Source organism: Dipodomys merriami, unplaced genomic scaffold (assembly GCF_024711535.1).
Source record: "Dipodomys merriami isolate MVZ:Mamm:240054 unplaced genomic scaffold, mDipMer1.0.p SCAF_31, whole genome shotgun sequence".
NCBI classification, from domain to species: domain Eukaryota; kingdom Metazoa; phylum Chordata; class Mammalia; order Rodentia; family Heteromyidae; genus Dipodomys; species Dipodomys merriami.
In genome coordinates, this window is record NW_027204604.1 from 12,612,312 (window position 1) to 12,627,135 (window position 14,824).

The 14,824-nt window shown below is 43.7% G+C and overlaps 1 protein-coding gene across 4 annotated transcripts in view; it reads left to right on the forward strand.

The window, feature by feature from the left end:
• Positions 1-6,765: 6,765 nt before the first annotated feature.
• Klhl12 (kelch like family member 12) overlaps positions 6,766-14,824 on the forward strand; it is a 43,021-nt gene continuing 34,962 nt past the window's right edge. For 3 of the 4 annotated variants that reach the window (XR_011376338.1, XM_070041808.1, XM_070041810.1), the window contains exons 1-3: positions 6,766-6,966; positions 8,523-8,615; positions 9,172-9,394. Coding sequence is in view for 3 of the 4 variants with exons in the window: in XM_070041808.1 (XP_069897909.1) it covers positions 9,200-9,394 (195 nt within the window). In the remaining variant the exon portion in view is untranslated. Of the gene's footprint in view, positions 6,967-7,580; positions 7,682-8,522; positions 8,616-9,171; positions 9,395-14,824 lie in introns of those variants that run through there. The other variant, XM_070041809.1, reaches the window with a different exon arrangement.

Here is a 14,824-nt window from a genome sequence, read left to right on the forward strand (position 1 = left end):
GATTTCAAATGTGTGGCTTGTACTCTTTGCATACAACCACAAAGGATTAAGGCCTATAATAATTCTAGATTTTGCTAAGGCAAAAGTTTGCATGCTTAGCCCAAGAGTTTGGTATGTGGGGTCAGGGAAGGACCCAAATTACATTGCTAGTATTTCTCTCCTCAATGTGACATTTTCTATACTAACTGCACAGACATCTGATTTGAGAAATTACTATACTAGCATAGTGTTCAGTAATTGGAAGATTCTCATAGCTATGGGGATATGTCCTAGAGTTTAGCTTTACTAAAACCACCAAGGATTGTCTCATCCAGGAGTTATCCCAGGCCTTTCCGCACCTTTGTGGTTATACTGAGTCTGGCAGGGAGTTCTGTTGACTGGGTAGGATAAGCTGGCCATCATTACTTAACAGCTCAAGTAGGGCAGTTAAAGAGGAGATTTGGGTTATAAAGTTGGGTTCATTTCAAGGGTCAACAGGGAGAATAATCACATAGACAGGATATGTTTCTTATCTTCAGTTGGTAATCAAAGAAATGGAAATTAAAACCAGCATGGTAAATCATTTCACTCCAGCCAGGTTGGCACAAGTTTAAGTCTAAGATTGAGTGTGACTGCTGGTAGGGGCAGACCAGATGCTGTTGGTGGAAGTGTACCATGGGAAACCACTGGGTGGACATGCAAATATATGGACTCAGTGTTAGGTTTTGTGAAGTGGGCTGTGGGTACAGCTCAGTTACAAAACGAATGCTTGGCATATGTGAAACCCTGGATTCTATTTTAGACCCTGGAAAAATATCATAAAATTTACCCTACAATCTGATAACTAACGTAGGTTACCTCATTTAAAAGGAAATGGTACTGGTTCTGGACTAACCTTAATTAAGGTTGCTGTCATAACTCATTAATTCATCATGACTCATACTGAAAAATGCTACTCTGGAGAATCTTAGCTTGGACCAAAAGGTTCACTGCAGCTATTTATAGTAGCAAAGCATTGAGAACAAAATGTCTGCTGAATGGAAAAATAAATTTTGGTTTACTCATACAGTGAAAATGAATCACAAAGACAGCAGCAACATGGCTGAGTCTCAGAATTAACTGGCAGACGTGGGAGAGGGCAACTTGCAGCATATATCTAGTTTGACTGCCCTTCTGTAATGTTCAGATATTTACCAAATTGATGACAGCTTAAGATTGCAGACATATGGTAAGAACTCTGAAAAGAGAATGTTTATTCTCAATTATGGTTGTCATTGAAGGGGTAAGAACATTATTTTAAAGCAAAACTGACATTCTTTTTTTTTTTTTTGTGAAAAGACTGTACAGAGGGGTTACAATTACATGGGCAAGATAATGAGTACATTTCTTATCAAGCATTGTAGCCTCCTTTGTTTCCCCTTCCCATCCCTTCCCATCCTCCCCCCGTCCCCCCCAAAACTGACATTCTTTTTAACTGCCTCCTGTTTATACAAAATTTCTTTATTCTTGTCTATGTGCAATAAGTATTTTCTGTGTGACCTGTAGTTCACAAATGTCCACAAACTTGTTTTGTTTGGCCTAGCACAGTGGAAACAATTGATTGCAACTCAGATGCAGCTGTATCCTTTTTGGAGGGATTGTGCCCTCTGGTTCATCAGAGTGATTCACTCATGGAGTCATCTGTTGATGGCTTAGAGGCACTGAATTTGCCACCACTGCTACAGAACTCATGGCAACGTGGGGATCATGACTAACCCAACTCCATTCTTTTAGCTAGTGTTCTGTTTTGTTTTTGGAGAGAGAGTCCCTATATAATTCAGGTTAGCCTCAGATTCAGGTTACTTCTGGATTAAACTCAAGGCTTCATACTTGCCAGACCAGGGTTTCCACTACTTGAGTTGTACCCAGTCATTTTGAGTTTTTTCAGACAAGATCTCATGCTTCCTCCTAGAGCTATCCCCAGACAGACATCCTCTTATCTATGACTCCCAAGTAGCTGGAATTACAGACATGTACCACCATGCCCTCTACTTTATACTTTTAGTTTTTTGGGGGTCCAGTCGTGGGGCCTGAACTCTGGGCCTGGGCGCTGTCCCTCAGCTCTTCAGCTCAAGGCTAGCACTCTACCACTTGAGCCACAGCGCCACTTCTGGCTTTTTTCTTTTTGCTTATGTGGTGCTGAGGAATTGAACCCAGGGCCTCAGGCATGCAAGGCAAGTGCTGTACCACTGAGCCACCTTCCTAGCCCCCATCTACTTTGTACTTTTATATCCTTGGTCCTATGATGTAGATAGTACAATCCTCACTCAAGAAAAAAAAAGACACATGAAAATCTCATTTTCCCTTATATTTACTGATTGGATATGCATAAAATCAGATTTTTAGCCTTTATTCTTTTTTTGGGGGGGAAGGGGGTTCTGGGGCCTGAATTCTGGGCCTGGGCACTGTTCCTCAGCTTTTCAGCTCAAGGCTAGTGCTCTACCACTTGAGGCACAGTGCCACTTCTGGCATTTTCTGCTTATGTGGTGCTGACTAATCAAACCCAGGGCTCATGCATGCAAGGCAGGCACTCTACCACTGAGCTACCTTCCCAGCCCTCTTTATTTCTTCAATCACAGAGTTTGTATCATTTACTTGTTCTATAGTGTCTGGCCTGCAAGTACTAAACAAATTTGAGGACCACACTAGCCTTCATCAGTGCTGTAGATCTTCCTGTCCTCATCTAGGAAGTAAATGAACTTGGATTTCTTTCTAGTTCTAGAAGACGTTTCAGTGCAAACTAAGATGCTTCCAAGAGCCCTGTAATTATTCCTAAGATGACAGCCAAGACGAGTCAATATCGAGTTCAGATCATTCCAACTTAATATTCTAAACAAAGTCACAGATTTTAAAATAACCTTTGCTGGGCGCCATTGGCTCATGCCTGTAATCCTGTTTACACAGGAGCCTGAGATCAGAGAACAATAGTTCAAAGCCAGCCTATCTCCAATAAACTACTCAGAAAAAGCCAGAAGTGGTACTGTGGCTCAAGTGGTAGAGCACTAGCATTGAGCACAGCTCAGGGACAGAACAGAGCCCAGGCACTGAGTTCAAGCCCCAGGACCAACAAATAAACTTTTAAGCTCAGTATCTTATTTTTCCTTTATTAGCAAGGGACTATCCCCTTCCTCTACATAATTTTGATTCATTCATTCACTTCCCAAATCCCTTTTAAGGATCTGGTATGTGCTAGACACTGTAGAATAAGTTGACAATGACAAAAACACTGTCATTAAAGGCCAAGAATAAATGCTTGTACCTCTCTCCTGCCAGACTAAATTAAATATATAGTTATCTATATATAGTTACATATAGTTATATATATGCATATAACTATATATAGAAAGACACAATATAGGCCATTTTCAACCACAAAAAAATAATAGAACTTTGAAAACAGTAAACTCAGGTTATTACAAATAGGTAGGATCCAAAGAAACTGACAGCCCTGGGTTGGTTTAGCCTTCAAGGAAGCATTTGCCCAGATGGTAATAAGTGTACAAGAATTATGTAAACAAGAGGAAATGCTTACATATAAAGGAAAATAGGAAGCCAGAGAAGGATGGGAGAGCCATTAGACCTCAATGGGAAGGAAAGAATAGGGATGTATCCCAACTTCCTTTCAATGAAGGGAGTCTATAGAGAATTTGTAATTCACTTCTAATTCCTGATAAGTCCCTTTGTCCACAAAGAAGTCTCTTTCTCCTGCTTAACTCAGCTGATCCTAGCCAAGGTAGGAACCAGGCAGAAAAGGGATTTCTGAACAGCAGCCAGAACCCTGCTTGGATTACTACTCAGCTAATACTCAAGAGGTGTATTTTCATGTCTGCTACACTGGTGGAGCAAAAATGCCAAGTATTTGGCCTAGCTGGTTGCAGATTTGACCCACACTTGTTCTAGACTTGTTCTAGATTTCCCAAGCACATTTCCTGTGCTTCCTCGCTGAAACCCTTCAGTAGATGAACATCTAGAATCACACCGCAGGTGTCTAAAACCTAAGGTCAGATGATGTGTGGAAATAGATCAATTGGCTTGCTTTATTCAGACCTAATTCTCCAGGACACACTGAAGAAACTCAGAAAAAAAAAATCTAGATGTGAGAATTGGGCTAGACAGGTAAATGGTTAGAAATTTTCTTCTGTGGGAAGGCCAGTGTTGCTATTATTTAAAAACCCAAGTCAGGTACTGCTGGCCTATAATCCTAGCTACCCAAGAGTAGGTTTAAAGCCAGCCTAGGCAGGAAAGTTCATGAGACTCTTGAATTTATCAGCAAAAAGCCAGAAGTAGAACTGTGGCTCAAGTGACAGTGTGCCAGAAAGTTAAGCAAAAGCACCAAGATTATGAATTCAAGCTTCTGCATTGGCACACAAAGATTAAAATTAGGGGCTGGGAAGGTGGCTCAGTGGCAGAGCGCTTGCCTTGCATGCCTCAGGCCCTGGGTTCGATTCCTCAGCACCACATAAGCAAAAAGAAAAAAGCCGGAAGTGGCGCTGTGGCTCAAGTGGTAGAGTGCTAGTCTTGAGCTGAAGAGCTGAGGGACAGCGCCCAGGCCCAGAGTTCAGGCCCCACGACCAGAACCAAAAAAAAAAAAAAAAAAAGATTAAAATTAAAGCCCAATCAGTATAAAGTGGTCATGGTAACATGCCTATAATCCCATGTAATGTAATCCCATAGAAGTGGAGGAAGACTGAGTTTGAGGGCAGTCTGGCCTACATTGCAAGATTCCTGTTTAAAAACAAAATAAAAGAAAAACAAGAAATAAAACCAAGCACCCACAAAAGACCCACTATGTTAGAATTGTGCCCTTGAAGAAAACAGGATGATCCTGATCTAACTCCCTGGAGTTGAGGAGAGAGGGACTGATAACTTCTTCAGCATATTCTAAACACTCTTATGTTTCCTTCTCATATTTGGAAAGATTCTTAATTCAACAACCAGAAATTAGGCAGTTTGTTCAAGTGCTAGGTTGGATCTAGAGAGCAAGGAATTTTTAAAAACTTCAATTGTGCATATACTTAATTCACATGATATGAAATTTCAAAGGCATGAAAAAATAGAGGGAAAAATTTCCTTCTTACCCAGTCTTGTAGCCAACTTAGTTTCTCTCCCCAAAGAAACAAACGTAGGGACTGGGAAGGTGGCTCAGTGGTAGAGTGCTTGCCTTGCGTGCATGAGGCCCTGGGTCCAATTCCTCAGCACCACATTAAACAGAAAAAGCCAGAAGTGGCACTGTGGCTTAAGTGGTAGAGTGCTAACCTTGAACTGAAGAGCTGAGGGACAAAAGAAAGAAAGGGAGGAACAAAAGGAAGGAAGAAAAGAATCAAAAGCTGTGCATGAAGTGGACAGACCCCTGGGACAAAGTCACGAATGCTGAACAGTATCTTGAAAAGCTGGAGTTTATTGGATTGACCTGTGGGGCTAACTCAACTAGGGAGTGAGCAGCCTCAAACTCAAATAGCTCAGGGTCTATAAAGGCAAAAAATGCATTCTTTTAGAGCATATGCAAGCAAGCTGGTGTACAGAAGCAGAACTCAGCAGTTATTTTGCAAGCACGTAAATCACATTCCTGAAACAATTAAAACCATAAATACCCCTCTAACAATTTCTTGACCTAAAGCAACGGGCAATTCCTGGTTTTGGGGATAGGTGTTTTGCTTTTTCAAAACTAGTAATTACAGTAGAGGCGGCTGCCAGGGGCAAATGGGCCAGTTAGAGTAGAAGGGGCAGCCAGGGGGTAAATAGGCCTTGTCCTTTCCTCAGTATTAGTTGTTCCAGTTCAATCCTGCCTTGCAAGTTTGGCCATATTCTTAAAAATCAATTATTTTGTTCTGCTTCTAATTTCACATTTTATATTCTTTGGGGGGGGGAGGGTCATCACGCGCAGAAGCTGGGCACTAGTGGCTTTTGCCTGTAATCCTAGCTACTCTGGAGACTGAGATCTGGGGATCATAGTTTGAAGACAACTCCCAGTTGGAAAGTCTTATCTCCAACACTGGTTAGTGATAGAGCGCTAGTCTTGAGCACAAAACTCAGCGCCTAGGCCCTAAGTTCAAGCCCGAGGACCGGCACACATACATGGGGGGAAAAAAGTCCACAGAGGGAAAGTGTATAATAATTACAGTCAGTTTGGACAGTCCTGAAGCTGAGCCAAGGAACATCTTTCCCTTCTCAGTCATCAAGTGTTAAAAATCCCTCAACATCCTTAGCACCAATGATATGGTGGAAAAGTCGAGGAGGACGGTGGAGGTAAGGACTGCTGGGACTTCTCTAAGAAGATCCTTTGCAATCTCCCACATCAGGGCCAACTTCTGTAGCTCCTAGTTCTTTCCACTTAAGTGTTTTGGAGTGAAGGAAGTTAAAATCACCTGCGGAGATTGATGATAGGCCCATTATGATGCACAGAACGTGAGGCCTCGGAGGGTTCTTGCCACAACTGAGGGCAGCCTTTGAGAACCCCAGGGTAAGTCTGAGGCCTCCATGGGTTTTCTCAGTGTGACAGGCACCTCGCAGCCTGCTAGACGCTCCTGAGGTCTGAGCCTCTGCATCCCGAACCTGGAAAGCCTCTCACTTGGCCCGCCCATGAGCCAAGCTCGCCAATCCCAGAGCTGGAGAACTGTACAGGCCCCGCCTTCAGGCTTGTGCCACGCCCACCTATTTCTTTCCGGCGTTCTCCGGCTCCTGGGTTACTCGCGGGTCACGTGACACTCACTCTTCACGTGACACGTAAAACTGGGAAGGGGCTGGTCCTAGAGCTGCATTACGTCATCACGTCGCGCGGCCGTGGAGACCAGAGCCCGGACGACCACCGTGAAGGCTCCGGAGCCTCGGGGTCGGGGCTGCCGCGGCGCTCCGGCTCCTCCTGAGCCGCCGGCTGGCCGCGCGCCCCGCCCCATCCCATTCCCACCGGCAGGGGACGGGCCTGTGCGGCCGGACCGGCCGGGACTGGAGGTGAGTTGCACGGAGGAGACGGCCGACAGTCCTTCCTACCACTCAGCTCTGAGGTGTGGCCTTTCCCATCCCCGCTCTGCCTCTCTGGAGAGGAGGCTGGGGTCGCCGGGCCTCGAGCGCCCTCCCCTCCCCAGCCTCCCGCTGAACTGCACCCTGCGCCACCTCCACCTGGCCATGCCAGGCGTAAGCCTGGTGGTGTCTGGGGAGGAGACTTCGTACCTTGCCCCCTCTCCTGCTCCGAATCTCCCGTGGTGGAACCCCTCCATTCAGATGGAGACGGGAGTTGTAGATAGATCTTTTCTGAAAGCTGAGGACGACGGACTCGCTGAGACCATGCTTGCTGAGGCAGAGATCCCTAAGAAGAGGAGCTACTGTATACGAAGGGCCGTCGGCTTTGACAAATCGTGAAGCCCAGGCACACAGGCTGGCTGGACATCTATTCGGACTTTGTTCTTTCTGCTTCTTTCCCCGCTCCCCCCGCTTTTTTTTTTTTTTTTTTTGCCGGTCCTGGGGCTTGAACTCAGGGCCTGGGTGCTGCTTCTGAGCTGTCTTGCCCAAGGCTATCGCTCTAATAGAGCGATACAGAGTCACAGCTCCATTTTTGGCTTTTGTTTTTGTAGTTAATTGGAGATCAGAGTCTCACAGACTTTTCTACCCAGGCTGGATTCAAACCAAGATCCTCAGATTTCAGCTTCTGGAGTAGCTAGGGTTACAGGTGCGAGCCGCTGATAACCCCCCCCCTCCTCCCCCTCTTCCTCCTCCTTCTTCCACGTCCTTGTTCTTCCTCCTCCTCCTCCTTCTTTCCTCTTCTTCTTCCTCCTCCTCCTCCTCCTCCTTCTTCCCCTCCCCCTTCTTCTTTCTTCTTGTTACTTGAAACAGCCAGGCCACTCTGTTTTCCTTTTAGCAAAGGCCAAAGAACAGCATAATTCAGAGTATCCATGTTCAGACATTTCTTGTTATTTCCAGAGTTGAAAGTAAGGAAGGTGGACTTAAGTTGACCTAAGAAAATATTTGGTATCAACACAGTGTATTTGAAGAGTTGCCTTCTTTTCTGTAAGATAGGTCTACAGAGTTGTTGGAGGGAGTGTCTAAAATGTAGAATGTGATAAGTATAAACAGAAGTAGATGAGAATTTAGGATCTTGTTTTTTTTCCTATTCAAATATTGTGATTGTACCGGCCATTGGTGGCTCATATCTGTAATCCTAGCTACTCAGGAAGCTGAGTGAGAGTTTGGAGGTAGCCAGGGCAAGGAATTCTATGAAACATTTTCTTCAATGAACCACCAAAAAGCTGGAGGTGAAGCTGTGACTACAGCACTAGCCTTGGGTCAAAAAGCTAAGAGATAGCACCCAGGCCCTGAGTTTAAACCTCAGTACTGGCACTCAAAAACAAAAACACAAAAACCCTGTAATTGTGAGTTGTGGACTTTTGAAGTCCATGGCTTCATTTCTATCTTTGTTTCCTTTTTTGGGGGTGGGGAAAGGGGCTCATTTCAGGAAGTTTGGATTTCAAGGAAAAGACTGTCTTCATAACCACCTTCATTTCTTTCTCCAGAATTCCAGAGGCAAAAAGAAAAAAAAAGATTAAAAAAAAAAACTGCGACTAAAGTCTGTGGACACTTCAGAAACTACTTACATTGATTTTCAAGTATGTAATTTATTAGTGAAATCATTTAATTGGCTTGTACAAGTGAACTTGCAATCACAGTTATGCCTTGGTATCCAAAGGAAATTGGTTTTAGGAACCTTGTGGATACCAAAATTTGAAGATACTGAAGTCCTTAATATATAATTGCACATATAGTATTTGCACAAAACCTATACACATTCTCTGGGATGTTTTATATTATTTATATTCCTGATATATCTCAATTGTTAAATAAATGGTTCTTATACTATAATGTTAAGGGAATATTAACAGGAAAAACTCATATGTGTTCAAAACTTATGAAACCTTATTTTTTGAGTATCTTGGATCTGTAGCAGTACTGAAGTAATTCAGAGAATGAAGAGATGACTTTTATTTGGACTTGGTAGGCTATATCGTGATGATGCCAGAGCTAGGAGTGTTCTCTACTTGTGGATGTATGGGTCTGAGGAAGCCTTTTCTTAGTTCTTTAATTTGTAAAACTAGCTCATATTCATTTTCCCTATTTATTCAAATATGTTCTTTATTTTTTTCTCTCTTGGTTGCTTTATCCAAGGATCCTTGTTCTTTCTCAGTATTACTTGATGGGAGGCATTATGGCCCCCAAAGACATAATGACAAATACTCATGCTAAATCCATCCTCAACTCAATGAACTCCCTCAGGAAGAGCAATACCCTCTGTGATGTGACCTTGAGAGTAGAGCAGAAAGACTTTCCTGCTCATCGGATTGTGCTGGCTGCCTGTAGTGATTACTTCTGTGCCATGTTCACTAGTGAGGTAAGTAATATATTATCTCCACATAAATGAAAACCAAGTATATATAAAGTTGTCTTTTTTTTCTTTTTTTCTATACTAGTTCTCGGCTTGAACCTAGATGCTGTCCCTTAGCTTTTTGCTCAAGGCTGGTACCACTTGAGCCACAGTTCCACTCCTGTCTTTTTGGTGGCTAATTGGAGATAGGAGTCTCATAGACTTTCCTGTTTGAGCTGGCTTTGAATCATAATCTTGAGATCCCAACCTCCTGAGTAGCTAGGATTACAGATAAAAGCTATTGCCCTCCAATGTAATTATCTCATTTTTGTAAAGAAAATAACAGATGTTTGAGATAGCTAATGTTTTAGTGGTACCAGAGTTTGAAATCAGGGCCCTAATCTTGCTAGACAAGTTTTCTACCACTTGAGGCATATCTCTCTTTCTCTTTCTCTCTATTTTTTCACTGTTATTGAGGTAGGATCTCAAGTTTTTGTTTAGAGCTGCTCTTAGACCTTGATTCTCCTATGTATGAGTCCCATGTTCTGTGATCACAGATGTAAGTCACTCTCAGGACTTTCCTCTGGCTTGAACTTTGATCTTCCTAATCTTTGCCTTCTGAATAACTTGGATAACAGAGTGATCCACTGAGTCCAGCTGAGTTAGTGAATTTTTTAAAAAAATTTGTCAGTCATGGGGCTTGAACTCTGGGCTTGGGCGCTGTCCCTGAGCTCTTCAGCTGAAGGCGAGTGCTGTACCACTTGAGCCACAACACCACTTCCAGTTTTCTGGTGGTTTATTGGAGATAAGAGTCTCACATAGCGGGCCATTGGTGGCTCACGCCTGTAAGTAATCCCCAGCAGAAAAGTTCCTGAGACTCTTATCTCCAATAAACCACCAAAAAACTGGAAGTGAGCTTAATCGCTGAGGGACAACTCCCAGGCCCAGAGTTCAAACTGCACAACTGACAAAAAGGAAAAAAAAAAAATCTCATGAACTTTCCTACCTGGGCTGTCTTTGAACCATGATCCTCAGATCTCAGCCTCCTGAATAGCTAGGATTACAGGTGTGAGCCACTGGTGCCCGGCTGAGTTAGTGAATTTTTATTTTTATTTTTGCCTATCCTGGGGCTTGAACTCAGGGCCTGGGTGCTGTCCCTGAGCCTTTTGTGCTCAAGCCTAGCATTATATCACTTGAACCACAGTGCCATTTCCAGTTTTTTCTGAGTAGTTTATTGGAGATAAGAGTCTCGAGTCTCATAGACTATCCTGTCTGGACTGACTTCAAACTTGCAGTCCTTAGATTTCAACTTCCTGAGTAGCTAGGATTATAGGCATGTGTCACCGGCACCCAGCCTGCTATTTGTTTTGATAAATAGTTTAGTTGTTCAGAAGAGTTACCCCTGAGTATACCCTCAGTTTGTTTGTGTATAAATGCATAGAGCCCTGTTTTGTTATCACCCATTAGTATATGTGTGTTAAATAGATTGTTTAAGATATGCATTGATTCTTCCTAGAACAGTTCTAGCTTTTAGTAAGCACACAAAAGTATTGGATTTTATTTATTATTACTATTATTTATTATTATTTTTGGGGGGGGGTCCATTGTGGGGCTTGGGCTCTGTCCCTGCGCTCTTCAGCTCAAGGCGAGTGTTCTACTGCTTGAGCCACAGCGCCACTTCTGGTTTTCTAGTGATTTATTGGACATAAGAGTCTCACAGACTTTCCTGCCTGGGCTGGCTTTGAACTGCGATCCTCAGATCTCAGCCTCCTGAGTAGCTAGGATTTCACAGGCATGAGCCACCGGTGCCTGGCTTTATTTTTATTTTTACCAGTCCTGGGTCTTGAACTCAGGGCCTAGGCACCTTCCCTGAGCTTCTTTGGCTCAAGGCTAACACTCTACCACCTGAGCCACAACGCCACTTCTGGCTTTTTCCATTTATGTGGTATTGAGGAATTGAACCCAGGGCTTCATGCATGCAAGGGAAGCATTCTACCACTAAGCCACATTCCTAATCCTATTTATTTATTTATTTATTTATTTATTTATTGTGAAAATACTGTACAGAGGGGTTACAATTACATGGGCAAGATAATGAGTACATTTCTTATCAAGCATTGTAGCCTCCTCCTTTGTTTCCCCTCCCATCCCTTCCCATCCTCCCCCCGCCCCCCTATTTATTATTTAAAAAATTTATCCTTTTCTCCTAATATTTAAAAGTTTAAAGTGAATGTTTAGGGAGATAGGAAGGAAGGAAAAATAAGAGTGAGCTGGGTGCTGGTTGCTCATGCCTTTAATTCTACCTACTCAGTATGCTGAGATCTAAGGATTGCAGTTTGAAGCCACTTCTGGAAGAGAAGTCTCCATGACACTCATCTCCAATTAACTACTCAAACACTGGAAGTGGCATTGTGGCTCAAGTGGTAGAGTGCTAACCTTGAGCAAAAGAGCTCAGGGACAGTGCCCAGGCCCTGAGTTCAAGTCCCACGACCAATTAAAAAAAATACACACACACACACACACACACACACACACACACACACACACACACACACACACACACACACACACACACACACACACACACACACACACACACACACACACACACACGGAGAGAAAGAGAGAGAGAGGAGAGGGGGGGGGAAGAGAGAGAGAGGGAGAGGGGGGGGAGCACACATGAGCGCCAGGTACCAGTGCCTCATGTCTATAATCCTATAATCCTAGCTACTCAGGAGGCTGAGATGTGAGGAGCGTGGGTTGAAGCCAGCCTTGGCCTGAAAGTCTGTAAGACTCTTATCTCCAATTAATTACTAAAGGAAAAATGCCAGAAATGGAATTGTAGACCAAGTGGTAAAAAACCACTAGTCTTGAGCAAAAAAACTCAGGGACTTCACCAATCCTTGCTACTCAAGAGGCTAAGATCTGAGGAACATGCTTCAAAGCCAGCATGAACAGAAAAGTCAGTGAAACTCATCTCTCATCAACCACCACAAAGCTGGGATGGAGCTGTGCCTCAAGTGGATGAGTGTCAGCTTTGAGCAAAAATACTAAGGGCCAGCACCCAGGCCAGTACTGGCACGAAATAAATAACCAGTGTAAAAGAGGAGTGGCACTATGGATCAGTTGAGTGCCTGCCTAGGAAACATGAAGGCCCTGAATTCAAACACCAGTACCACCAAGACCATGAAGACTTCTGGTCTGGGGCTCTGAACTACACTGTAGCATTAATTTTCGTTTAGATAGTGTCTTCTGTTTTCTCCTGCTAGCTTTGTACTGGGATCCTCCTACTCATGCCTCCCAGGCAGCTGAGATTACAAGTACACATCACTACACCCAACTTATTTGCTGGTGTCATACAAAATGTTTGCCTAGGCTGGCTTTGAGCTGCCATCCTCACGATTTTTCCCCTCCCAAGTAGCAGGGACTATAGGCATGAGCCATTATGCCCTGCCATGACTTTTTTTTGGTTGGTCATGTCATGGGGCCTGAACTCTGGGGCCTGGGCACTCTTCAGCTCAAGGCTAGCACTCTACCACTTGAGTGCTAAGGAATCGAACCCAGGGCCTCATGCATGCAATGCAAGCACTCTACCACTCTACCTTCCCAGCCCCCCTGCCATGACTTTTTAAAAAAGTCTTTCTGGTCACCAGTATTTTCTTTAGTTAGTCCTCATCACTTTAGAATAATGTTGCTAGAGATGAATAGGAGAGGTAGTATGATAATAATGATAAGAACCACTTTATGGGCAAAGGACTGTGCTTTGTGTTGGTCACACATATCTCATTAGACCATTTTATAAACAAAGGAAGGCTGGCCACTGGTGGCTCATGCCTGTAATCCTAACTGCTTATGAGGCTGAGATTTGAGGATCGTAGTTCAGAGCCAGACCAAGCAGGAAAGTCTATTGAGACTCTTTCACCAATTAACCACCAGAAAACCAGAAGTGGTGCTGTGGCTCAAAGTGGTAGAGCACTAGCCTTAAGTGAAAAAGCTGAGGCCTTGAGTTCAAGCCCCACTACCACCAAAAAAAAAAAAAAAAGAAAGGAAAAAGGAAAAAAAAAAGGAAGAAAAGGAGGACTTGCCCAGAGTCCCAGGACTTGTCAGTGGTACAAGTAGGCTATAATCCTACATTTTCTGTCCATAAAGCCCAGTTTGTTTGTTTTTTAACTCCCGTGCCTCCTCATTCTCATGGGTTTTACATTCTACAGTGTAATTTAGAAGCCAGTATAAATTTATAACACTGTGAGCAATGCTGTCACATGACTGGTAGAAATGTCTTAGAAATCTGCCAGGTCTGGGCTGGGAAGTTGGCTCAGTGGTAGAGCGTTTGCCTTGCATGCCTGAGGCCCTGGGTTCGATTCCTTAGCACCACATAAGCAAAAAGAAAAAAGCCGGACGTGGTGCTGTGGCTCAGGTGGTAGGGCACTAGCCTTGAGCTGAAGAGCTGAGGGACAGCGCCCAGGCCCAGAGTTCAGGCCCCACAACCGGACCAAAAAAAAAAAAAAAAAAAGAAATCTGCCAGGTCAAGCTAACTAATCCAAGCTAATTTAAAAACCATCTGTATAAAATAACATACAGATCTCTAATCTTCCTGAGAGTACAGGCAGCAATTTGCTTAACTAAGGAAAATGTCAGCCAGCAGCTGCCAACCATGAAATGGGCCCGGACTGCTGATTGCTAATTACTTATTGTGCATCCTGGCTTTTGTCATGTTAGCATGAACAAGAAAATTTGTCTGTCTGCACTGTTTGTTTTCCCCATTCAGAAATTAGTGTGTTTTGTACAAGTTCTTTTTCTCTTATCATCAGTTATTTCATTCTTTTTGTTTTTAACTTGCTGTATTGTTCCTGTAGAGGGGATATACAGAGGGGTTACATTTACATGCATCAAGTAATAAGTACATTTCCTTTTTTTGTTGTTGTTGGTCATGGGGCCTGAACTCTGGGCCGGGGCACTGTCCCTCAGCTCTTCAGCTCAAGGCTAGCGCTCTACCACTTAGAACACAGCGCCACTTCCGCCACTTCCGGCTTTTTCTGTTTATGTGGTGCTGAGGAATCAAACCCAGGGCCTCGTGCATGCAAGGCAAGCACTCTACCACTGAGCTACCTTCCGAGCCCATATATTTCCTTTTGTATAGTCATCTGTTCCCTCATTCCTGCCCTTCTGTCTCCACCCATCAGTTGTATAGTTCACTTTGATCAATGTTCAGTGTACTCTGCTGTTGCACTTTTTCACCCTTTTTTTTTTCATTGGACCAGCTGGGTGCCAGTGGCTCATGCCTGAAATCCTAGCTACTCAGGAGGCTGAGATCTGAGGATCATGGTTCAACGCAAACCTGGTCAGGATAGTCCATGAGACTCTTATCTCCAATAAACTACTCAGAAAAGGTCAGAAGTGTTGCTGTGGCTCAAGTGGTAGAGCACTAGCCTTGAACACAAACACTTGAGCACAAAG